Source organism: Bufo gargarizans, chromosome 3 (genome assembly GCF_014858855.1).
Source record: "Bufo gargarizans isolate SCDJY-AF-19 chromosome 3, ASM1485885v1, whole genome shotgun sequence".
Lineage (NCBI taxonomy): Eukaryota > Metazoa > Chordata > Amphibia > Anura > Bufonidae > Bufo > Bufo gargarizans.
In genome coordinates, this window is record NC_058082.1 from 52103599 (window position 1) to 52130864 (window position 27266).

General features: G+C 47.9%; 1 protein-coding gene across 1 annotated transcript in view; it reads left to right on the plus strand.

Moving 5' to 3' along the window:
• The window catches only part of ATP7B (ATPase copper transporting beta), an 86324-nt gene extending 71986 nt beyond the window's left edge, over positions 1-14338 (plus strand). Inside the window, 3 exon segments of the mRNA XM_044286530.1 lie at positions 7765-7882; positions 8269-8371; positions 13914-14338. Of these exon segments, the coding sequence (XP_044142465.1) occupies positions 7765-7882; positions 8269-8371; positions 13914-14169 (477 nt within the window). The 3' untranslated portion in view covers positions 14170-14338.
• The last annotated feature ends 12928 nt before the right edge of the window (positions 14339-27266 follow it).

Here is a 27266-nt window from a genome sequence, read left to right on the forward strand (position 1 = left end):
TGTCACACCCTCCCAGCAACCACAGACATTTAACATATTCCCAGATCGCTCAAGTCTGAGTGCATATCGTTAGGCGAATGACACTCAGACCACACGAATACAATTAAACTAGCCATCTGGGTACCCTTACATAACAAAATACAATTCCAAAGACAGATTTAAGCTGTGCGGCCGGCCTGTCTTCTTTAAAGTTAGTATGGGCCATAATCCTGAGGCAAGAGGCTGGCAACCAGCCCCCTCCAAAACATCGTGGCGAGGTTGGTTTCGTCACACATCTCCCCCTTCCAGGGAAGACTAACCAGATACCTGACCTCACGGTCAGTACCTGAGTTAGTCTGGCAGTCCAACCACAACCCCATACTGGACCTGTTGAATTTTGGGGCCTGGCTCTGTTCCGTATGTCCCCAGCTGTTGAGTGGGCATCTGCGACTCCTTGCTGCCTTGTGGTTCTCCAGCTTGGAGCTGTAGGTACTTGGTGGGCAGAGGCCGACTGCGCTCTGCCCAGATGCCAGCTCTTCCGCGGGGGTAGCCTGTGGAAAGTCCGGCTCTGAAGAAGAGGGTAGGGGAGGGCAGAGGCCGACTGCGCTCTGCCCAGATGCCAGCTCTTCCGCTGGGGTAGCCGGTGGGGAGTCCGGCTCTGGAGAAGAGGATAGGGGAGGGCAGAGGCCGACTGCACTCTGCCCAGATGCCAGCACTTCCGCTGGGGTAGCCTGTGGGATGTCCGGCTCTGGAGAAGAGGATAGAGGAGGGCAGAGGCCGACTGCGCTCTGCCCTGATGCCAGCTCTTCTGCTGGGAAGAAATCAGTGGGTAGCGCAGGCTCATCCCCTGCCCCCAGAACTCTGTTGGGAAGTAGCTGGGAAGGGGAGGGCTCGCTTACCTCCTCCTCCTGGTATCCCTGCGGAGATGGATGGGGATCTGGACCGACTGTCCAGCATCCCTGTAGGACTGGCACCGAGCCCGCGGTCTCATCTGCGCCCATGCAGAGGGGCTTGTGTTCCCCTTTTCCTGGTATCTCCGGCTGCTGGTGGAAGGTGAGGCCGGTTGCCTCTCCTCCCCAGGACTCTGGTTGCTGTAAGGCAGCATCTCCTCCCCCTGGAACTCAGGTTGCCGCTGGGGAGAGAGACCGGTTGTCTCCTCTCCCTGTGATATGCACTGCCGCTGGAGATCTGGGCAGGCGGCCCAGCATCCCTGTAGGGCCAGTAGAGAGACCTCGGTCCCATCTCCACCTGCCATCTGTGGGTCCTCCCAGGACCAGTCTGTGAGGTCCCTCAACATTTGCGAGTCAGGATCACCTGCGTCCACACCTGGCAACTCCGGCTGCTGCTGAGGGTCTGGGCCAGCATCCCAGCAGAGAGCCCTCGGTCCCGTCTCCACCTGCCTGTTGTGGTTCCTCACAGGACCAGTCTATGAGGACCCCTACCTCTGTAGCTGGTACTGAAGCAGGGGATACTTCAGTCGGGTCTTCCCAGCTGTAGGGTTGTAGATCTGGGTCTGCCACCCAGCTCTCTGGCAGTGTATATTGGGACCGAATTGAGCTGAAGAAGTATTGGTAGTCCTGCTCCAGCTCCCACTCCTTTGTCACTAGAGATGCCAGGTCTTGTCTCACCTCTCTCGCTGTAGCCCAATCATGCATAGCCTCTCTGTAGTCATAGATATCCCAGAACCGGGACCCTCCAGCATCTCCGAACTCCGGTTCTGCGAAGGCCTCAAACAACAGGCCAGGGCCATCATAATCCTCACCCTCGGGTCTGTCGTGCTCAGCCATCCAGGGAGAGTGCCGAATCACATACCACCAGAGTGCCTGGTAGGCGTCATCTAGCCAAAGCTCCTTCCATACCAGGCTCTCCAGTTCTGTCACCCACTCATTCAGGGGCTCCTCTCCCAGAAGGGGCATTCGCAGGGCCACTCGCATCCGCAACTGCTGCTCCTCACTGGGGAGACACTCGCCCCGCCGACGCTGTACATCTTCCAGGGCCTCGTGCCAGACGCCTTTCCGGACTGCATCCCTCCAGTCCGGGTCATCATCCTCCTCGTAGTGGAACGCTGTTCGAAGACTAGCCGATTCCATCCTGCTGTAGCCTGGGGCGCTGTACGGATACTAGCGTTGCCCTCAATATACTCCACGAACGGTGTCTCCGAGCTGCTTCTCCTCACACTAGGACGCCATCCCACTGCTTGCCACCAATGTAACGGAACTCCTAGCACCCCGACCGGGTACCTCCGTCGCTAGATGCTCCTAGTGCTTTCCGAGGACTCCAAGCACTCCACTTGACACCGTACGCCCTGCAGACCCCACGAACCGCCACAGCTTGGTTGGGGTCTCACCGTCCTCCACCCACGCTGGACCTACGACAAGGCTCCAGGCTCCAGTGGGTTAACCTCTCCTACAGCCAGAGAGCAGGAACAGCTCTTACAAGAGCTAGTAGTTATGCCAGGGGAGTATAGCAAATCTTCAGCGTATAGCAATCCCCCAGTTTGATCAGTTATCCAAACACCAGTCTCAACATGATGAAGGATAAAACAGGAACACTTTATTGAGGGCTACTCGCCCGTATTTATGCAGGTCCATATCTGGTGGACACGCCCACAGGGGACCAGAATGGAGACTGCGACACACCGAACAGATACAACATATCCCCACAATGCATCATGGTTTCCTCCTCTCTGCCCCAGAGACAACCGGGGGATAATCCAATTATCTCTCAGGACAAAGGGGAGATCGCCAATACACATGCGGGGACAACAGGACAGAAATCACCAGTTAAACACACAATGTCACACCCTCCCAGCAACCACAGACATTTAACATATTCCCAGATAGCTCAAGTCTGAGTGCATATCGTTAGGCGAATGACACTCAGACCACACGAATACAATTAAACTAGCCATCTGGGTACCCTTACATAACAAAATACAATTCCAAAGACAGATTTAAGCTGTGCGGCCGGCCTGTCTTCTTTAAAGTTAGTATGGGCCATAATCCTGAGGCAAGAGGCTGGCAACCAGCCCCCTCCAAAACATCGTGGCGAGGTTGGTTTCGTCACACTCCTTACTCCACATACAAGACAAAAACAGCCACGATCCACTGTTTGATAGAAAAGAAACACTTGTGTAATTCTCATTCAATTATGGTTCTTACTGTGATCAGTCTGGATCCTGCTTGAGCCCTGATCTGGTCGGAGTGGATATCCTTCAGTTACTTCCAATGCTAGAATTGCAGTGCCAGAGCTAAATAGAAGAAAGAAGGAGAATCTGGTACTGAATGCTTGTAGCGGTGCTCACAGACCTGTTCTGGCCATTAGCTTGCCCTTATTGCTTCTTCCAATCCTCAGCAGTCCACACTGATGTCACTGGTTTCCGTACAGGTACCTATGGTATCCACAACACTTCCAACGCGTTTTGGAAAATCTGGTTTCCTTCCTCAGGGATATAGTGGACAACCTTATTAATCAACAGAACCACCAATAAAGAAGCATTATTTGAATCATAGTCTTCTGATGATTGGTTGATTGATTTAAATGGTCACTTTTGTTTTAACTCATTTCAGGTAACTTTTTAGAATAAGCTCCCATGTGTGTGTACATGAGGAATAACCCTATTTCTGGTCATTATATGACTTGCATCTGGCATATTTTGGCGTTTTTTCTCTCTGTAATCTATAATTCTATTTTTTAGAGTTGGTAGGAGTGGAGACTAGCTGCTCATCATGTCTGCCCATACACTGAGCATGTAGAAACAGGATAATCTGTTCCCTAACTCCCTGCAGCACAACCTCAGAAGCAGCTGCAGTAATGGAGGACATTACACAGCAGAATTGAGAAGTTTTTTTATGTAAATCCAGCAGTTAAGTAGACAGTAAATCACTTACAAATCAACAGCAGCCTCTCTGTCAGTCTCTCTGCCTGTCTGCAGCAGCCCCTCCCTTCTCCTCCTTCTCCCTCCCCTCTCCATAGACTTGTGTGTAATCTGATCCTTCAGTGAGCAGGCTGCACATTTTCACTGAAGATGGATCTGAGCAGTGAATTGAGAGTCAGTGAGGAGAAAGGGGTGGCAGAAGAGGACCCTGATAAGAGGAGAACGAAACATCTTTCTCTGATGAGATAAAATACAAAGGGGGTCATTTACTAATCTGAAATAGTATTTCAGGCGCAGATGGCGGTGCAACAGTTAGTTGCGCTGCTATCTGCGACTTCACCGCTTAAGCCAGGTTTAAACTTGTGGGCGTGGAGTGGGGCAGAGCGGGAAGCCTGTTTTAGGCGTAGAAAATTTTCTAGATGTAAGACAGCTTGGAAGCTGTCTTACATTTAGAACTGGCGATGGATGCGCCGAAGTTATGGAGAGGCCAGCCGGCGCCGAAGTTACGGAGAGGCCAGCTGGCGCCGAAGTTATGGAGAGGCCAGCCGGTGCCGAAGTTATGGAGAGGCCGTAAGGTGCCTCCTCGTATCTTCGGCGGATCATCCGCCTGCTTAGGGCTTTATTAAGACTGGCGTCTAAAACGCTGGTCTTAATAAATGTGCCCCAAAGTTTCTTATATTTGCTTGTACCATTCATGTATGGAAAAATAAAACAAGAGCTACTCTTTAACTTTACATCAATCAATAGTACAAGTGACAATAAGAAACTTTTTAATATACATTATTAGAGAAACATGTCTTTTTCTCCACTTGGCAACCACTTCTCCTACCCCCTTGCACTGATCATTCACCCTCAAATAATCTGTAAAGAGAGGCAGAGACAAGACCGATTTTTAGTTTCACTTAGAAATCAGGTTACAGCTGCTGCTGCCCATAGAAGTCTAAGCAGGGGCGAGAAGAAGCAGGATGAGGTGCAGTAGGAGAGAGACAAACAAAGATGCTGTTTTACTGTCTCTCCACAGAGCTGGATCCACAACTACACTGCTCAGTACTGCTGATGCTTCTGGGCATTTCTGTGTGCTGTGTATGGAGAACATCCTAGGAGTTAGTCTTCACCCACTCTACAGCCGAATTCAGGGACAACTTACAATTAAAGATGTAGCCTACAGAAGGAAAAAAGTAGTGATAAATGTCAGATACATGTCATAATGGTCAAATATAGTTCTTATGCACACAAACAATGGCCTATTAAGAAGAGTCATCGGAAACCACAGGTATGCTTTAAAGGGGTTATCCAACCCTCGGGTTTCAGCCGAAAGCATTCCGCGATGGTGACGAGTCTCTCTAGCGCCTTAAGCTAGTACCCGTCGCGGCCTGCTATTAGCTGCTGCCCCCTCATTGCCAACTGCTGAGTTAGGAGGCCCAACTCAGCCCTATTTACTTTGCATAAAGGAACAATAAACCTAGAAATTAATGGTAAAATTAAACCGTGCCCTAACTGTTTGTCAGTCTGCATGTTCCTATCAGTGGCCTTGTGGAAATTCTGCAGAGAACACATGGGCTATTGACTGGTGGCCATCTGAGGGGATGGGGTTTAGCAAAGGAGCAAGTCTGAACAATCTTCTCGTCTTACTGCAGACATGGCAGAGGGGGAGGCTGTTGCTGCAGCCTGTCATCTTACAGCCAGAAAGAGTAAGGTGAGGAGGTGGAGATGGCTCATCACCTGGAACACATAGTGAAGATTTCTTTATATATTTTTCAATTTTAATTGTAATATGAGAGATAATAGGATCGAAGGAAAGGAGCAGATGAAGAAATGAAGTGCAGGGATATTTTTGTGAATTTTCCAAGTTTATTGTAATCTCCTTCTACACAATCCCAGCAGCAAACAAAAATCAACAAAACCATCATAGTAATACCATCATATTCTCTAGTAATACCATCATATTTTCTAGTACTACATACTAGGGTTGTTGCGGGTATCGAAATTTCGATACCCAATCGATACTTTTGTCCCGGTATCGATACGATACCGGGATTTCCGTTTTTTTCGATACTGGGCTGCGCTTCTGCGCAGTCTAGTATCTCTGAACATGAGCGCGCTGCTATCGGCGCGCTCATGTTCTCTCTCAGCAGCACGGGGAGAAGGAAGCTGTCCTCCCTCCCCCTGTGCTGCTGCTGCCGCTGCCACCAATGAGAAGCGAGGGGCGGAGGAGGGGCGGCAATGAGAAGCGAGGGGCGGAGGAGGGGCAGCGCCGGCAATGAGAAGCGAGGGGCGGAGGAGGGGCAGCGCCGGCAATGAGAAGCGAGGGGCGGAGGAGGGGCGGCGCCGGCAATGAGAAGAGAGGGGCGGAGGAGGGGCAGCGCCGGCAATGAGAAGCGAGGGGCGGAGGAGGGGCAGCGCCGGCAATGAGAAGCGAGGGGCGGAGGAGGGGCGGCGCCGGCAATGAGAAGCGAGGGGCGGAGGAGGGGCGGCGCCGGCAATGAGAAGAGAGGGGCGGAGGAGGGGCAGCGCCGGCAATGAGAAGCGAGGGGCGGAGGAGGGGCGGCGCCGGCAATGAGAAGAGAGGGGCGGAGGAGGGGCGGGCGCACTGCGCCACCAATGATAGGATTATTTCAACACAGAGCTGCGCCCAGCGATGCCCCAGCACTCACCATTAGTCCTGGGCGCCGCTCCGTTCGCCTGCAGTGCCCCATTACTGTCTCCTCTCCTGCTCCACATGCTGCTGATTACTATCGGAGCGATGGGAGGAGACATCAGCTTCACTAGTAGGCGTTCCTTCTCCCTGCGCTGCGATTGGACAGCGCTACAGCCAGGGAGAAGGAACGCCCACTAGTGAATCTGATGTCTCCTCCCATCGCTCCGATAGTAATCAGCAGCATGTAGAGCAGGACAGGAGACAGTAATGGGGCACTGCAGGCGAACGGAGCGGCACCCAGGACTAATGGTGAGTGCTGGGACATTGCTGGGCGCCGCTCTGTGTGGCCTGATAGTGAAAGTCTGGACTCATATACAGTAGTCAGTCTTTAACACATACAGGAGGCGGGTGCCGGCAGCAGAATCGCATTGCCGGCACCCTGCCCCTGACAGGGAGCTCGCTGATCTGCCAGTACCCGCCTCCTGTATAAAGAGGTAGTTATCATTGCCCCCCCCCCCCCCCCCCTCAACCCACCCATCCCATTAAAATCATTGGTGGCACAGTGTGCCGGCCCCTCTCAACCCCCCAGTATTAAAATCATTGGTGGCAGTGGCCACAGGGACCTCTTCCCCCCCCCCCCCCCCCTCATTGGTGGTGCAGTGGCAGCTTCTGATCGGAGCCCCAGCTGTGTAAGCCTGGGGCTCCGATCGGTTACCATGGCAGCCAGGACGCTACAGAAGCCCTGGTTGCCATGGTAACATCCCTGATGCTGTGTGCACAGAGCAGCAGGGACAGTGTGGAGTCCTATTCACCCTAATAGAGATCTATCAGGCTGAATAGGAAAAGGGATGAAAGATCCCAGGTTCTAGCCCCTAAGGGGAAAATAGTCATTAAATAAAAAGTGTAAAAAAAACAAACAAAAAACACTAAAATATGAAGTATAAATCACCCCCTTTTCCCAATTTCACATATAAAATATTTAAATAATAAACATATTACATCGCCACGTCAGAAAAGTCCAAACTATTAAAATATATAAAAAAAAATCTAGGTGGTGAATGCCGGAACAGAAAAAATAAAATAAAAACTGCGCGATTCGCCATTTTTAAAAATGAGGAATGCACGTGGCTTTTTTTGTTTATTTTTTTCGCGTGGTATCGAATGGTATCGAGTATCGCAATACTTTTTCATGGTATCGAAACCGAATCAAAAAATTGGTATCGCAACAACTCTACTACATACAGAACCTTGTCTCTAATTTATGTTTCAGAATGATTTGCTTGATGTTGTTGCCAGTATTCATCTCTCAAAGAGGACAGTGAGAAGAATAAGAATTAACTTCATGTTTGCACTCATCTATAATCTTCTAGGCATTCCCATTGCAGCAGGTACCTGGTTATATGTTACGATGATTTTACAGATAAAGTAGCTATTACGACCATCACCAGTCCTTGCACTCTGTGATATACTGTCATTTTTTCATCTAGAAAGAACTGTATATAAATAATATGTACAAGCCATCATCTGTCCAATATTATGAGGGCAACTAATCAGTTACTGAATATCAGTTTAAATGCACATACGAGTGTACAAGATGTACTTGAGACATTGCAATCGGGAGGGTTGTGTTCATTATATCTAATATCTGTGAAAAGTGTTTCCGGTAAATTGGTATTTTATCACCGGATCTCTATGGTATTGATATGTGGTCTTTATGGTTTGCATTTCTCAGATAACAAGTATTCATAGGATTGCACTTACCTTTTTTAACCAGGTGTGTTCCTACCGGTGGGGTTGGTGTTACAACCATGGATGGGGTCAGCAGCTATGGCAGCATCCTCTGTCTCCGTGGTTCTGTCCTCTCTACAACTGAAGTGGTAAGTCCTCATGTGTTCAGAGGTCATTTGGAATGAATTTACGCCACGTATATATCGGATTGACCTGTTTCATACAGATGTTATATCTGGGGCCATGTGCTGCAGCTCTACATTACATACTTACGTAGCAGACATAGCAACTTTTATGGAGCCCAGCATCTGAAGGAGGCCACTTACTTTGTTAAAGAAGCATCAAATTTAAAGGGGTATTCCTATTGGTAAAAGATATCCCCTATCCACAGGAAAACTATTGGACCCTCACCGACCACTAGAACAGGGGCCCTGTACCCCCCACAGCTCCCCTAAAATAACCAAAGCAGCCAGTCACACATGAGTGCAGCTGCTCCATTAATTTCTATGGGAATTCCGGAGATAGTACTAGGTTATCCCCGGAACTCCCTTAGAAATTAAGGCGACCGGCACGGGCGACCAGCTGCTTTGGTCATTTTAGGGGAGCTGCGTGGGGTATGGGGGCCCCCGTTCTTGTGATCTAACAGTTTTTCTCCTATCCTGTGCATAGGGGATAACTTTTACCAACCAGAATACCCCTTTAAAGGGGTTTTCCAGGCTCTTCTTGACATTAATGACCAGGAACGGAATTGCCATAGACCTTACAGGGAAATTTCCCGGTGGGCCGATGCCCTGGGGACAGTCTGGGCCCTCCTCATGGACGGCCAGTGGAAGTTTTTAGGGATGTATTTTGTGATGGACTGTGGTATTTTATATCAATCCTCTTGTAGACCCTTGGCATATGTACAGGCTTTTTATACCAAATTTCTTTACAAACGGTCCTAAAGACCCAAAAGTCCCCTTTTCTTTCATATGCCAATTATTAAGACATAACCTTTTAATAAATGCTTCTTTAAGAGTTTCCCAAAACAAGTGAAAAATAAAGATTATTAAAACTATCAGCTGTGTCACATGATTTTTGTATATTTTTTTGTCTGTATTTGCTTACATACAGTGATGGCCAGTTCGCATTGTTCGTCCGTGAACATATGCGGGCCGCCATCTTTTTTCACAAGTCCGGAGAGGCCCAGGTAAGCCCTTACCTCTGCCTGTGCCGCGAGCCGGTCTGAAAACAAATGCGGTCAGCGGGAGCAGGCAGTTCCGAGTACAGCCCGATGAAGGCCCTCGGTGGCTGTTCTTGGAACTGCCTGCTCCCGCTGACCGCACTTGTTTTCAGACCGAATCGCTCACAGGCACAGGCTTACCTGTGCCTTGCCGGACTTGTGAAAAAAGATGGAAGCCCACAAGGCAGCGGGCGAACAATGCGAACTGGCCATCACTGCTCACATACTTCCAGCCATTGAGCAGGGGGCTGGTACCTGCGCGCTCACTACCTGCTCCCTATTGGCAAAGTGCCTGAATCCCCTGATGACACCAGTTTAACTGGTGAAACATGTTGGGGGGGGGGGGGGCAGTGTTTAAGTCGTTTTTAAACACAGCATGCACATGTATGTGTATAGAGATACTTAAAGGGTTTCTACCACCAGAAATACTGTTATGTAGCTGACTGACAGTGAGTGAATGATGCGATCCTGGTGCCGGATTCCTCACTGCGCCTGCGCCGACTACGTCACAGTGAGGAATCTGGCACCAGGAGCGCATCATTCACTCACTGCGCCAAGTACAGAAGTGAACAGTGCAGGCTCGGGATTTCGTCAACGATGCTGCGAACCGTCACATCAATCAAGAGGAGCGGGGCGGGCAGAACAGAGGACCTGGGCGGGATAAAGGGTGAGTGGACGGAGCTTCTAGGTGCTGATTTTATGTCCACATAGCACCTAGACCAGGGGTGGCCAACCCGCGGCTCGCGAGCCGCATGCGGCTCCTCGGACCTTCACTTGCGGCTCTCAGAGGAGCGCGGTCTCCTCTACATATGCGGCTCGCAGGGGAGCGGGCCAGGGATGTCGCAGGTTTTAAAAATATTAGCAGCACGGGAGAAGGAAGAAGAAAGCAGTCCCCTCCTCCTCCCTGTGCTGCTGCCACCAATGAGAATTAAGAGGGGAAGAGGAGGGGAGGGGCTGTTTCCACTGGGGAACGCAGCATAGAGGCCAGGTGTCGGCTATGAGATTCTGCCGGCACCCGCCCCCTGTATCTGTATTAAAGGTTGTCATTGGTGGTGTAGTGCCCCCCCCCCTTAATACCATGCAGGCCCGCGCTCTGACCTGCACGTCAGGTCACTATGGAGAGGTCGCCACAGTCTTCAGAGCAGCAGCAGCAGAAGTAGGATAAGCCTCCACAGTTTTATTTTATTAAAGTACTGATCTGGGGGTAGTATGAGCTCAGATAGGACCCCCAAATCCTCATCAGACCCACAAAATAAGCCTCTCCAGTGCTCACATAAGACACTAAATATCAGACACCCCATGCTCACATCTCCCCTATGTCAAATCACCCCTGAGCATCTGAGCATGGGGCGGCCATCTGAGCATGGGGTGTCATCTGAGCATGGGGTGTCATCTGAGCATGGGGCGTCATCTGATAATAAGGTGGTCATCTGAGCATGGGGGGTCATCTGAGCATGGGGCGGTCATCTGAGCATGGGGCGGTCATCTGAGCATGGGGCGTCATCTGAGCATGGGGTGTCATCTGAGCATGGGGCGTCATCTGAAATAAGGCGGTCATCTGAGCATGGGCGGTCATCTGAGCATGTGGCGGTCATCTGATAATAAGGCAGTCATCTGAGCATGGGGCGTCATCTGATAATAAGGCGGTCATCTGAGCATGGGCGGTCATCTGAGCATAAGGCGGTCATCTGAGCATGGGGCGGTCATCTGAGCATGGGGCGTCATCTGAGCATGGGGTGTCATCTGAGCATGGGGCGTCATCTGAAATAAGGCGGTCATCTGAGCATGGGCGGTCATCTGAGCATGTGGCGGTCATCTGATAATAAGGCAGTCATCTGAGCATGGGGCGTCATCTGATAATAAGGCGGTCATCTGAGCATGGGCGGTCATCTGAGCATAAGGCGGTCATCTGAGCATGGGCGGTCATCTGAGCATGAGGGTGTCATCTGAGAAATCTTGAAACACATTGTGAAAAACAAAGATTGCCAGAAGTCTCACTAAAGCTGTCTACACTACAGGTAGGAAAGGTGGTTTAAATGCACTTTTAAATGTTTGATAACTCAATTGCAGTAATACTGTCATGTGCACGCATATTTGTGTAAACGGATAGCTTGTGGCTCCTGGCAGTCATAAGATTTTTTTTTGGGCTCTTTGTGTCTGTAAGGTTGGCCACCCCTGACCTAGAGGCTCATTAGCATATTATAAAAGTGCTTATTTCACCAAAACGGCTGCAGGGAGAAAGGTAAAAAACACACTGTTATGTAGTGCTGACATTAGCGCATCGCTAACAACTACATAACAATATTTCTGGTGGTAGAAACCCTTTAATGAGACTCATCTAAAAACATTATAGAGTAGGACTAGTCAGTAGGGAGCAGGTAGTGAGCGCACAGGTACCAGCCCCCTGCTCAATGGCTGGAGGTATATGAGCAAATATAAAAAATACACAAAAATCATGTAACACACCTGATAGTTTTAATTATTTTTCATTTGTTTTTGGAAACTGTTAAAGAAGCATGTATTAAAGGTTATGTCTTAATAATTGGCATATGAAAGAAATAGGGCACTTTTGGGTCTTTAGGACTGTTTGCAAGGACTGTGGTATTTGGCTCTGTTAGGAGGTATAATGTGCCACAATATGGTATTGATGGCCCTGACTTCCATCAATTTGGAGCCAACTATAAAACAGGACCACTTTTAGTATTTTTTCCAGGGCTACTTTAAGTTCACAGTCCGCCCCTGTTGATGACCTATCCCCAAGTGGTATGTCTGATTGTTGAGGGTCTGACACCCCGCACCCCCCACCGATCAGCTGCTTCCTGCAGCCTCCAGGCTGGTGCTAGAACTTTGAATGGAGAAGGAAGCAGACAGCTCCATGCAAAGTGTAGAGGCCGTGCTGGGTTACTGCAGCTCATTAAAGTTAATGGGGGCTGGACTCCCATAACCTGGAACGACCACCACATTTTGAACATTGCTGTCCTTCCAGTTCCATTCTCAATGCTAGTTCCAGCGCCAGAGGCTGCATGGAGCAGCTGAATAGCGGGGGCCCGGGGTGTTGGACCCTCATGGATCAATCAATCAATGTCAGAAGCCTTGAAAACCTCTTTAACCAGAGGTGGTATGGCAGGAGAAGAAGTAAAAATGTATGCAGAGAGAATAGGAGAAGGAGGAAAAGATGCAAGAGACGCCATCTCACCTTTATGGCTATGTTCAACTACACTAAATAACTGTAGCCTTACTGTCTGCCAGCTCAGTCCATGACTGTGACCAAGTTGGAACCCATTCAACATTTTGGTAGGAGTGACCCATGATTACCCTCAGCATCCTCACCGTGAACATGGGGACTATTAGGGCAGAGAGACCGCAGCAGGGAGAGGAGGGGGATATAAGCCCAGGACTGTTGCAGCTTCTTTTCATCCTGGTTTCCTGACATTAGAGAAATACTGGGATACAATTTCCATCGACGATATGAGATGTGGAGAAGCTTCTCATCTGCTTGCGTTAGATGATTACCATGATAATACAATGAGCCTCTGAACATCCGTATGAATATAAATAAGTGATTGTAGCTGCGCGGCGGCCCCGACTGATGTAGGTTTAACGCTTTCTGTGAAGCTGGACTGCTGGCCATAGCCACAGATCAGGGGCGCAACTACCATAGCGGGAGACCAGGCAACTGTTATGGGGCCCAGTCTTAGTTGGGATCATCTCCTCTTCTACTGGAGGTGAGAACTTGGTCAGGACTCTACCCTCTAAAGCAGGGGTGCATAACCTGCGGCCCGGGGGCCACATGCGGCCCTCAATACCATTCTATGCGGCCCCCAAACATCTGGTAGCAGACATGTATGTCTATGTCTTGTGGCTGCTCACATGAATCTTTCATGTATTGTCCCATTAGATGGTAGTACTAGAAGTGCAACTAGACATTTATGATATATACTGTAAGTTCAATATGACATAAATATAGTATTTCACTTGGTAATACCCCTTTAAAGTTTATTGTCGGCACTTGGAATTGGTTCAGGTTGACAATGTGGCCCCCAACCAGAAAAGGTTGTGCACCCCTGCTCTAAAGGAACAACTTTTTGCAAATGAAGCAGTGGAAAAATGGCCCAAGGGTGATTGAAAGGGGTTTAGGCAGAAACCCTTCTGTCCTGTGTGGGGACCTGGTTTGATCCTTGCTATTGGGGCCCTTACTTCTTTATGTCCGCCACTGGCACAGATCAGCTAGCTGATACAACCTCTCAGACTGATCTTTTACAGCTGACTTGACCATTTAAGGGACCTTTACATGGGCCGACAATTGAACAGATAATCACTAACTATCGTTACTAGTAACGCTCGCTAACGATGATCTTGCGGTGTAAATGCACCGCCGATTACCCGATGAACGAGCAAAACGCGAATCTTATTGTGATAATGTTATTATTGAGCAGTCGTTGGTTTGCACTTGTCTCTCTCTCTTACAGCTACAGGAAACCAGATTCGGACATATATGAAGCTAGGGCCCAGGGGAAAATGAAGCCACTTAACCCATCGCAGATAAGTGTTCACGTTGGAATGGATGAAAGAAGGGATATCCCAATGTCCGGTACCTGGGACCAGATCAGTTTCATCAGCCAAGCCTCATCCAGCAGGCACTCTCGTCAGAATTCATTAGCCGGCGACCGACAAGACAAGTGGTCTCTTCTCATTGATGAGGCTGATGAAGATCAGTACATGTAGCAGAGATGAAGGACCACTGTCTGTATGAAGGGACTATTATGACGCTCTGTATTTATCACATTCAGCAATTATCTGTAATCTGTAATGTCTGGGGAATAACAAACAAACACTAATACACTGAAATACAGTAGAAAGAGCAAAATGAATAAAAGTATACAGGTTACTGCCATTGTGCGTATTTTATTGCGAGGTTGGTACACTTTATTTGATGGCAATGAATCAATATCGCATCAGCGGGGGGGGGGTCCAACACCCCGCCAATCAGCTGTTACCTTGTAGCCTCAGTGCCAGAACTAAACAGCTCCGTCCATTGTGTAGTGGGCAGAGCTGGTAACTGCAGTGCTGCTGCCATTGAAGTGAATGGGCACAGTGCTGCAGTTGACAGCTCCATCCACTACACAATGGATGAAGCTGTAGTGCCAAGGGTGACTTTTAGCGCTGCAACTACATAGCTAATTGGCAGGTGTGTGGGATGTCAGACCCCCACCATCAATATCAGAAAAATCCTGAAAAACCCCTTTAAAAGGTCTGTCCACATTAATTACAAATTTGCCCCATGCCAACTAATTCTTTATAATAACTTAAAAAAATAAAATAAATACATATTAATTTCTTTCTCCCCCACCATTCTCAGTGCTGCCAGTTTGGTCCTTCTCCCACTGTTTGTATACAACAGTGACGTGCAGGTATATGGCACGACTGCTGCAGCCACTTACTGTCCTCAGTGGTATATGACACAAGACAGCTTAGGACACTGATTGGCTGCAGAAGTCACATGCTGTATACCTTTAAGTCACTACTCCAGCCTGGTATACAAACTAATGGCATGGAGACCGGTGGAGCGGAAAGAGGTGAGTATACAATAATTTTATTTTTTTAAAGCTTTAGGTGGCATGGGGAGGAGACTGAGCGTTGTCCGGTCATCTTATGGACAGGACCTCTGTGTGGACAGCGCAGAAGATTTGCCTAACAAGGACAACCCCTTAAAATATTCATGACCTATCCTCAGGGCAGGTCATCAGTTAATATTGCTGGAGGTACAACTCCCGACACCCCGCAGATCCACTGTTGGAATAGCTAGTGATGTCACGTTTATCAGTCAGATGGGTTTTCCACTGCTCATTCCCATTTACTTGAATGAGATGCAATGCCAAGCACACCCGCTATACGATGTATGGGCAGGAGTCAGGCCCTGACTGATCTGAGGATCGGTCGTCATCATCAGTATTTAAGTCCTAGACAACCCCTTTCCGCTGGGGTGCAACTAAAGTGCTATGGGCTCCAGAGCTAATTCTGACCTGGGCTTCCTCCAGTTTGCTGCTCCAGCAAGTGGCCATGCTGGGGTCTATATTATTATATATGTTTTGCAACCCTCCCCCCTCCAAAAAAAAGGGAATACATTGAGACTTCTTCCAGCCAGAACTCCTCTCTGAAGAATATTTCGAGATGTTTGCATCCTCACTTTTTCAGCACTTCCCCCACCACTACATAAACTTGGCATCTATAGTGCACGGGATGCAGTGTCGGACTGGGTTGCTGGGGGCCCGCTGTACGGATACATTCAAATATGACCCGCTCACACAGCAGCAATATGCTACCAGATGATTGAATATGGGGTCCCTGCAGTGACTTTGAGAAGGCAGGTCCTGGGGAGAAGAGGACACTGGCAGCTTTCCTCTATACCTAGAAGTCATCTCAGCTCTGATCGGGTCTATAATAATACACTGGGGCGTTTCTCTAATAATCTATCAGGTGTTTTATATGAACATAGGCCGGTGGAGGTGCTGTACATGGAATACATGTATGTAGTGCCAGGGGTGGGAGACTAGGGGCCCACCGGGGCTTCACCTGTACCCCTGTGGGCCAGTCCGAGCCTGACGGGATGGCAATAATGCCCCCCTTTTCTGCCTAAAACATCAACAGCACCCCTTTTTGTGCTCCACACAGGAATATTGTCCATTTTAGCCCCCAAGCAGTAAAAATGAGCCTCTATATACCTTTGAACACTAAGGCCCCTTTCACACGGATGCGGTGCGTGAAGTGAACGCATTGCACCCGCACTGAATCCTGACCCATTCATTTCTATGGGGCTGTTCAGATGAGCGGTGATTTTCACTCATCACTTGTGCGTTGCTTTTTTGTGCGTTTTTTACGTAACGCAGGCCCCATAGAAATGATTGGGGTTGCGTGAAAATCGCAAGCATCCGCAAGCAAGTGCGGATGCGGTGCGATTTTTACGCACAGTTGCTAGGAGACGATCGGGATGGAGACCCGATCATTATTATTTTCCCTTATAACATGATTATAAGAGAAAATAATAGCATTCTGAATAGTAGAATAGCGCTGGAGGGGTTAAAAAATAAATAAAAATAAATTTAACTACCGTAACCTTAATCCACTTGATCGCGCAGCCGGCATCTTCTGTCTGTCTTCTGGGCTGTGTGGAGGAACAGGACCTGTGGTGACGTCACTCCGGTCATCACATGATCTTTTACCACGATGATGGATCATGTGATGACCGGAGTGACGTCACCACAGGTCCTGTTCCTGCACACAGCCCAGAAGACAGACAGAAGAGATGCTGGCTGCGCGATCAAGTGGATTAAGGTAAGTTAAAAAAAATTCTTATTTTTTTAACCCCTCCAGCGCTATTCTAGTATGCATTCTATATTCAGAATGCTATTATTTTCCCTTATAACCATGTTATAAGGAAAAATAATACAATCTACAGAACACCGATCCGAAGCCCGAACTTCTGTGAAGAAGTTCGGGTTTAGGTACCAAACATGCCGATTTTTCTCACGCGAGTGCAAAACGCATTACAATGTTTTGCACTCGCGCGGAAAAATCGTGCATGTTCCTGCAATGCACCCGCACCTTTTCCCGCAACGCCCGTGTGAAAGAGGCCTAATGCCTCCCCCTTAGGGCCCCACAGAGTAAGGGACCATGCACACGACAATATCCGTTTTGCGGCCCACAAATTGCGGATCCGCAAAATACAGATGCAGTCTGTGTTGCGTCCACATTTTTTGCAGACCCACTGACATGCTGGGCGCCAGTGCCTCTCTCTGCTCCACCATATAATGCAACTGAATCTGTGTCCTCAGGACTGGAGGTCCCATGTCTGCATCTGCACATGCCCAAGGAGGGTTAATACTGTCCCTGTACAGGCAAATTAGTAGCACATTTAGGCCTCTTTCACACGGGGGGCGAGTTTTCCGCGCGGGTGCAATGCATGAGGTGAACGCATTGCACCTGCACTGAATCCGGACCCATTCATTTCTATGGGGCTGTGCACATGAGCAGTGATTTTCACGCATCACTTGTGCTTGCCTGAAAATCGCAGCATGCTCTATATCAGGGATGCTCAACCTGCGGCCCTCCAGCTGTTGTAAAACCACAACTCCCACCATGCCCTTCTGTAGGCTGATAGCTGTGGGCTGTCCGGGAATCATGGGAGTTGTAGTTTTGCAACAGCTGGAGGGCCGCAGGTTGAGCATGCCTGCTCTATATTGTGCGTTTTTCACGCAACGCAGGCCCCATAGAAGTGAATGGGGCTGCCTGAAAATTGCAAGCAAGTGCGGATTAGATAAGACCTGGGCAACACAACTCTGGTCCATCTTTGGAGAATCAGCGGCGGCTGGGGCAGAGTCCAGTAATATAAAGGATATGAAACTCAAAATTAAAGATCTGTTGAAAAAACGGATTAAAGTTTGGTGGAATAAGGCCTCACTTGAGCAGTACCTCCAAAGAGAAATTATCCCACGGGGTTTAAGATTGCAGCTATTTCCTGCCTTTGAGGTGGAGGATCCATCTTTTGTAGGGAAGTGGGAAGACACCTTAACTCGGTGTTCCCGCACCTTGATTGAGCTCCTGATTGGGGCAGATAGAAAAGCATTGGAAGTGGTGGAAAAAGAAATTGATAGTATACGGGAACAGATACAACGGGTGGTACCAGCTGAAGCCTGTGCAGCATTTGATGGTGAATTGGAGGAGGATCTGGCGAGATGGGAAAAAGAAATCCAAGGCCTTAGGCCTCATGCACACGACAGTATTTTTTCACGGTCCGCAAAAACGGGGTCCGTGATCCGTGACCGTTTTTTCATCCGTGGGTCTTGTGGGACATCCGTGGGACATGAAAAAAAAGTCGTTTTGGTGTCCGCCTGGCCGTGCGGAGCCAAACGGATCCGTCCTGAATTACAATGCAAGTCAATGGGGACGGATCCGTTTGACGTTGACACAATATGGTGCCATTTCAAACGGATCCGTCCCCATTGACTTTCAATGTAAAGTCTGGAGTTCTTTTATACCATCGGATTGGAGTTTTCTCCAATCCGATGGTATATTTTAACTTGAAGCTTCCCCATCACCATGGGAACGCCTCTATGTTAGAATATACTGTCGGATATGAGTTACATCGGGAAAACTCATTTCCGACAGTATATTCTAACACAGAGGCGTTCCCATGGTGATGGGGACGCGTCTAGTTAGAATATACTACAAACTGTGTACATGACTGCCCCCTGCTGCCTGGCAGCACCCGATCTCTTACAGGGGGCCGTGATCAGCACAATTAACTCCTCAGGTGCCGCACCTGAAGGGGTTAATTGTACTATCATATCCCCCTGTAAGAGATCAGGGCTGCCAGGCAGCAGGGGGCAGACCCCCCCCCCCCCCCAGTTTGAATATCATTGGTGGCCAGTGCGGCCCCCTCCCCTCCCTCCCTCTATTGTAATAAATCGTTGGTGGCACAGTGTGCGCCCCCCATCGGCCCCCCCCCCCTCCCTCTATAGCAGTAACAACATTGGTGGCCAGTGTGCGGCCTCCCATCTCCCCCCCCCCCCCAATCATTGGTGGCAGCGTAGTTCCGATCGGAGTCCCAGTTTAATCGCTGGGGCTCCGATCGGTAACCATGGAAACCAGGAAGCTACTGCAGCCCTGGTTGCCATGGTTACTTAGCAATAGTACAATAGTAGAAGATTCATACTTACCTGCTTGCTGCTGCGATGTGTGAGACCGGCCGGGAGCTCCTCCTACTGGTAAGTGACAGTTCATTTAGCAATGCGCCGCACAGACCTGTCACTTACCAGTAGGTGGAGCTCCCGGCCGGACACGAACATCGCAGCAGCCAGCAGGTAACTATGAATCTTCTACTATTGTACTATTGCTAAGTAACCATGGCAACCAGGACTGCAGTAGCGTCCTGGTTGCCATGGTTACCGATCGGAGCCCCAGCGATTAAACTGGGACTCCGATCGGAACTCCGCTGCCACCAATGATCGGGGGGGGGGGGGGGAGATGCGAGGCCGCACACTGGCCACCAATGTTGTTAATGCTATATAGGGAGGGGGGGCCGATGGGGGGCGCACACTGTGCCACCAACGATTTATTACAATAGAGGGAGGAAGGGGGGGGCCCGATGGGGGGCGCACACTGTGCCACCAACGATTTATTACAATAGAGGGAGGAAGGGGGGGGGGGGGCGGGGGGCCGCACACTGGCCACCAAGCTATTATTACAATAGAGGGAGGGAGGGGGGGGCCGCACTGGCCACCAATGATATTCAAACTGGGGAGGGGGGGGGTCTGCCCCCTGCTACCTGGCAGCCCTGATCTCTTACAGGGGGATATGATAGTACAATTAACCCCTTCAGGTGCCGCACCTGAAGGAGTTAATTGTGCTGATCACGGCCCCCTGTAAGAGATCGGGTGCTGCCAGGCAGCAGGGGGCAGTCTTGTACACAGTTTGTAGTGTATTCTAACTAGAAGCGTCCCCATCACCTCTGTGTTAGAATATACTGTCGGATATGAGTTTTCACGAAGTGAAAACTTAGATTTGAAAAAGCTTTTATGCAGACGGATCTTTGGATCCGTCTGTATGAAAGCAACCTACGGCCACGGATCATGGACACGGATGCCAATCTTGTGTGCATCCGTGTTCTTTCACGGACCCATTGACTTGAATGGGTCCGTGAACCGTTGTCCGTCAAAAAAATAGGACAGGTCATATTTTTTTGACGGACAGGATACACGGATCATGGCCTCGGCTGCAAAACGGTGCATTTTCCGATTTTTCCACTGACCCATTGAAAGTCAATGGGTCCGCGAAAAAAAACGGAAAACGGCACAACGGCCACGGATGCACACAACGGTCAGTGTGCATGAGGCCTTAAGGTGAAAAAATTCCAGAGAGATCTGGTTGATTTTCAGAGTAAAAAGGTGTATCGGTGGCATATGACAAGAAGCCGTACACGAAATTCATCACTCTCTTTATCCACAACTTCCACAAACAGTCAAGGATGTGGAGAGCATTTTTTAGAGGAGCGCCGGGGATCCGGCGAGGGAGGCGACGAGGAAAACTGGACCTCCCGCTTAAGAACCCCATCTACAAAGCGAAAGACAAGGCAGAATTATGCCCTGGGGAAACGAGCAAAGAGATATTAAAGGTAATACATTTGTCAGATATCGTCCTCACACAGCCCCAGCTATCCGTCTTGCGGAGGGGTCTGACTTTTTCACCGACGGGAAAATTTGATTTTTTCCTGTCGGTGAAGGACTTGGAACTCTTCGCAAGAAAGTTGTGTTTTAAAAAATATTTTAATAGGGGTAGGGATCATTCTGATCTCTCCCCTATTGAAATACAAACTTTAAATGATTTACAATCACTATTGGATGAACAGGAATCTGATGTGTCCAAGTTTCCCGTGCACCTGCACCGCCGATCACAACATTGGCCCCCTACAGCCTCATGCCCAGCAGTTGATATATTTGTAAAATTAGTTAAACAAGATCTTGAAAAATTATGCGATAATAGATCGTATGATAATCTCAATAGAGAGTTACAGCTGGCTCTAAAGCAGGGGTGCACAACCTGCGGCCCGCGGGCCGCATGCGGCCCCCAGAGCCATGGTTTGCGGCCCCCACCCTGCTGGGCAGAAACACAGCTGATCCTGCAATAAGCTGTGTTTCTGCACAGAGCGCCGCACAGCAGATGGATCACAGGTTTTGCTCCTGCACAGTAGCAGGTCCCTGGCTATAAGTGAGAACGGGGAAGCCGAGGAGAAGAAAGAAGCGCTTTATTAGCGCTTCTGTCTTCTCCTCTATGAGCGCTCTGCAGTGTAGACCCAGCGATCACGTGATCGCTGGGTGTCTCAGGAACAGAGGAGCGCTGCCCTGGTACAAACCCTCCGCAGCAGGCTGGTTTCCCTGTAACTGGGGCTCCTTTGGATGCTCAAGTTACAGTGGAAATAGTACAAAAAAAAAAGTCACTTATTATTTCCCAAAGGTCTTTCAGTGACCTCTTGGGGAGACATTATGTGGTAAAAATATATTTAAAAAAAAGTTACAAAATGATTTAAAAAATGTGAAAACTAAATAAAATTTAAAAATAAAAAGGAAAAAGTGCTTAATAAAAGAGTGTTCACTGTCCCACCACAGTCTTTTTATGAAAAAGTGCAAAATTTAAAAAAGTGACAATGTCCCCCAAGGTTTTTTTATGACCTCTTGGGGGACATATTATGTAGCAGAAATATATTAACTTATAAAAAAAATTATACATAAAAGAAAAAACACCCACACCAATCATATTATATAGCAAAATACACAAAATAGAGAACTAATTATAATAATTTATTTTGGTGTCCGTTTGCATATTTAAAGAATAAGGAGCTATAGTTTGAAAAAAAATATATACAGTTTCCCCCAAATAAAAATTGTTGCAAAAATGATCTTGGTAGTCTAACAAATAAGATAGTTACAAACATTTGAACTACCACGCGCGCTAAATCACAAAAAAGTGTCTGGTCATTAAGGCCTTTTCGGGCCTGGTTATTCAAGCGTTAACCAATAGGCGCCTTCCCCACTAGCAAGGTAATGTGCTTACTGGTTACTGCAGGGCGCCTATAACTGGATTGGCAGGAGATGGTAATAACCAGTGAGCTCCGTCCTCTGCAGTGAAGGAAAATGCTGATTTATAAATAGGAGGCAGGATGGAACGAAATGTCACCACTTTTCTGGTAAAAATGATTTTTAACAAGTTCCTGCAGCATAGCCTCTGAAACTGAAAATTCATAATTACCTGCTCCACTCCGCTCTGGTCCTCTGCGCTGCCTCCATCTTCCGATTCCTGCTCTGTTTACACCTGACAGTGCATAACCATGGTCACTTTCACAGCTCCAGTCAATGACTGGCTTCAGCAGTGACATGCTGCTTGTGGCCACATCACCGCCTAAGCCAGTCATTGGCTGGAGTGGTGTATGACCATGTCCATGCACTGCCAGGTGTAAACAGCTGGGGCAGTTCGAAGGACCAGAGCGGTGGGGAGCAGGTAAGTATACAGTGGAGGAAATAATTATTTGACCCCTCACTGATTTTGTAAGTTTGTCCAATGACAAAGAAATGAAAAGTCTCAGAACAGTATCATTTCAATGGTAGGTTTATTGTAACAGTGGCAGATAGCACATCAAAAGGAAAATCGAAAAAATAACTTTAAATAAAAGATAGCAACTGATTTGCATTTCATTGAGTGAAATAAGTATTTGAACCCTCTAACAAAAAAAGACTTAATACTTGGTGGAAAAACCCTTGTTTGCAAGCACAGAGGTCAAACGTTTCTTGTAATTGATGACCAAGTTTGCGCACATATTAGGAGGAATGTTGGTCCACTCCTCTTTGCAGATCATCTCTAAATCCCTAAGGTTTCGAGGCTGTCTCTGTGCAACTCTGAGCTTGAGCTCCCTCCATAGGTTTTCGATTGGATTAAGGTCCGGAGACTGACTAGGCCACTCCATGACCTTAATGTGCTTCTTCTTGAGCCACTCCTTTGTTGCCTTTGCTGTATGTTTTGGGTCATTGTCGTGCTGGAACACCCATCCACGACCCATTTTCAGTTTCCTGGCAGAGGGAAGGAGGTTGTCGCTCAGGATTTCACGATACATGGCTCCGTCCATTTTCCCGTTTATGCGAATAAGTTGTCCTGTGCCCTTAGCAGAAAAACACCCCCAAAGCAAAATGTTTCCACCCCCATGCTTGACGGTGGGGACGGTGTTTTGGGGGTCATAGGCAGCATTTTTCTTCCTCCAAACACAGCGAGTTGAGTTAATGCCAAAGAGCTCTATTTTGGTCTCATCAGACCACAGCACCTTCTCCCAGTCACTCTCTGAATCATTCAGGTGTTCATTGGCAAACTTCAGACGGGCCTGCACATGTGCCTTCCTGAGCAGGGGGACCTTGCGAGCCCTGCAGGATTTTAATCCATTGCGGTGTAATGTGTTTCCAATGGTTTTCTTGGTGACTGTGGTCCCTGCTAATTTGAGGTCATTAACTAACTCCTCCCGTGTAGTTCTAGGATGCTTTTTCACCTTTCTCAGAACCATTGACACCCCACGAGGTGAGATCTTGCGTGGAGCCCCAGAGCGAGGTCGATTGATGGTCATTTTGTGCTCCTTCCATTTTCGAACAATCGCACCAACAGTTGTCACCTTCTCTCCCAGCTTCTTGCTAATGGTTTTGTAGCCCATTCCAGCCTTGTGCAGGTCTACAATTTTGTCTCTGACATCCTTGGACAGCTCTTTGGTCTTTCCCATGTTGGAGAGTTTGGAGTCTGCTTGATTGATTGATTCTGTGGACAGGTGTCTTTTATACAGGTGACTAGTTAAGACAGGTGTCCTTAATGAGGGTGACTAATTGAGTAGAAGTGTCTAACCACTCTGTGGGAGCCAGAACTCTTAATGGTTGGTAGGGGTTCAAATACTTATTTCACTCAATGAAATGCAAATCAGTTGCTATCTTTTATTTAAAGTTATTTTTTCGATTTTCCTTTTGATGTGCTATCTGCCACTGTTACAATAAACCTACCATTGAAATGATACTGTTCTGAGACTTTTCATTTCTTTGTCATTGGACAAACTTACAAAATCAGTGAGGGGTCAAATAATTATTTCCGCCACTGTAACTCTTCGGTTCCAGGGGCTATGCTGCAGCACGATATTTGGGACAATTACTTGGAACAAGTGTTCATAGAGCGCTCATATCTTATATCTGGCCGGTATAATCGTGCAGCTGATCAGTCGATAAACAAGGAATTGCTCATTTGTCGTCTGATTTGCATATTTTTATCAGGATGAAAGATGTACGATTATCTGCACCACGACTGTGGCAGTGATCACTCCTCCCCAGTCACTTTGCACTGGCTTGTGTAATAGGCAGATGAGTGCCGATCAACATTTATTTATTTGCGGCCCCTTGAAATAGAGCGATGTGACAATACGGCCCCCAGACCAAAAAAGGTTGTGCACCCCTGCTCTAAAGGAACTCAAAAATATGAAAAATATTATCATAAAACCTGCGGACAAGGGGGGCAATGTTGTGGTCTGGCCGGTGCGGATGTACGAGAAAGAGGCCTTTCGACAATTGGGGGATATATCCTGTTATCAGAAATTGGAATCTAACCCTATGACACAATACAAGAGTGAGCTGGATGGCATCCTGAGGTATGCATATGACAAGGGCATTATTAGTGCGAAAATGTGGGAGGGTCTGACCACCGACTTTCCGGTACTTCCTACATTTTATCTATTGCCGAAAGTACATAAGAATCCCAAAACACCTCCGGGCAGACCAATAGTGTCTGGGATTGGGACCTTGTGTGAGACTGTCTGCCGCTTTGTGGACTTTTATTTACAAAAATGTGTAGAGACCCTGCCTTCTTTCGTACGTGACACCACTGACGTCCTTCATAGACTCAGTGGTGTACATTTGGACAAAAACATGGTTCTGGTCACGTGCGACATCGAGTCCCTGTACACCTCCATCTGCCACGACCACGGGCTGCGAGCGTCACGATTTTTTCTAAATACAACTAAACTAGACAGCGACCTGGTTGATTTAATCATAACGCTGTTGGAGTTTGCATTGAAACACAATGCTTTTACGTTTAAGGATCGCTATTTCCTACAGCTCCGGGGAACGGCGATGGGGGCGACTTGTGCGCCCTCATACGAAAATCTTTTCCTGGGGCTGTGGGAGAGGGAGATTGTCTTGAATCTGGAAGGTCATGACGCCGTAGTCTCGTGGTCGAGGTATATTGATGATGTGTTGTTCATCTGGCAGGGCTCGACGTCGCACCTGGAGAAGTTTATGTGTGATCTTAACTCTAATGATCAGAACATAAAGCTGACGTGGCTTTATAGTGGCGAACGTGTCGACTTTTTGGATCTTGCGATTACTGTGGAGAATGATGGCCTCCTAGGCTTTGATATACATCGGAAGCCCACGGCTACACATTCATTACTGTTCTCCTCCTCCTCGCATCATCCACAGGTCGCTCGCGCTATACCCATTGGACAATTTTGCCGAGCAAGGAGAATTTGTTCCAGTGAAGTAAGTTTCGAGCGGGAGGCAGCGGATCTTTCTAGGAGACTCCGAGAGAGAGGTTATAGCCACAAAGTAATCAAAAAGGGCTATGATAGGGCCAAAAACTCCTCGCGGGATAGTTTGCTTAAACAATCCTCACGCAAAAAAGAAAAAGAAAAAGATTTTGGCTTTCCCAGGTTTATTACCAACTTTAATGCCCAATGGAGACAAATGCAGGATATCCTCCATAGACACTGGCAGGTCCTTCGTACAGATAGAGACCTGAAAAAGGTTATTTCGGATAGGCCGCTGGTTACTTGGAAGAGAGCTAAAAACTTGAGAGATATAGTGACCAGGAGCCACTATGTGGCCCCTACAAAGGGAGGGATATTTGGAGATAAGGGCCCACAGTGGGGTTTCTTCCCCTGTGGTGATTGTACTGCATGTAAATACATGATTCGATCAGACAAATTTACTAACACCAACAGGGAGAAGGAGTACAAAATTGTGCATCACATCTCCTGTAAAACGGAGGCGGTGATCTATCGTGCTGAGTGCCCCTGTGGGCTGATCTATATAGGTATGACCACGAGGGCACTCAGGACGAGAGTCCTGGAACACATTCGTGATATTAAGGCGGCTGCCGAGATTACGGAGTGTGATAAGCTTAGAAAGTTAAAACCAGTGGCAGTGGCTGCAACCCTAGGGGCATTCTCTTTAAAGGGATAGACCGGGTACGTCTGGGGATTAGAGGGGGCAACATAAAACGCTGCCTCCTCCAAAAAGAGACTAAGTGGATGGTTCTGCTCAATACGGTGACTCCTCATGGATTAAATGAGGCTTTGAGTTTCAAATCCTTTATTTAGGGTAGCGTTGTTACTGAATTTTTCAGTGATTTTAACTGCTTTTTATTCTATTTAGTTTTCGTGTGGTCATGGTATGAGGAGTGGAGGTGTGCGAGTAGAGGAGCAGTTTCCACATGGGCCGGATATTCGGTGATGCAAATCAAAAAGAAGATATCAACATAAAGAAAAATCATGACAAATGCACTTGAAAGGAGTGATATATGGGACTCTAAATACGCACACTTTGGGTATTTTTTCATTTGTGTGGTTGGAGTCATGATTATTTGACAAGGAATCTGCTATGACATATGGGCTAGATTATTGTGGAATCTTTCTATTTTTATTTTTTTCTCTGAGGAATTGACTATAAGGTAATGGATTCACATAGGTTGTAATTGAAACATGATACCTTTTAAGTTTTTTTGCACATTTTTGGGTGATGATGTGCCTGACTGGGCTGGTATAACCACCATTGATGGTACCCAGCTGGATTTGGGCACACCTATCACCCCTTAGTATGAATTATTAGTTTTATGCATATTTATTATTATGGATTTTTGGAGTTTTTACTCCGATACTACTTTTGCACAGGACATGTCACCGTAGGGTGCAATATAGTCCGTATTAGAAGATGGTGTCGACTAGTATGGTCTTTTTGTACGAGTATAGATGGTGTTTTTTTCACAATTATGGTTTTGGGATAACTGATTGTGTATATGTCTAGTATTGTTGGGGTGTGACGATGGGCCTGACTGCACTGGACCCACTATGTTTAGGTGGGCCCATTTGCACTCGGGTCCATCGATCATCCCCTGCAATGCTCCACATTAATTATGAATTTTCTCTCTGAATGGTTGTGGGATCTTTTTATGTTATGTGATAAATTGAATGGGTCACTGCA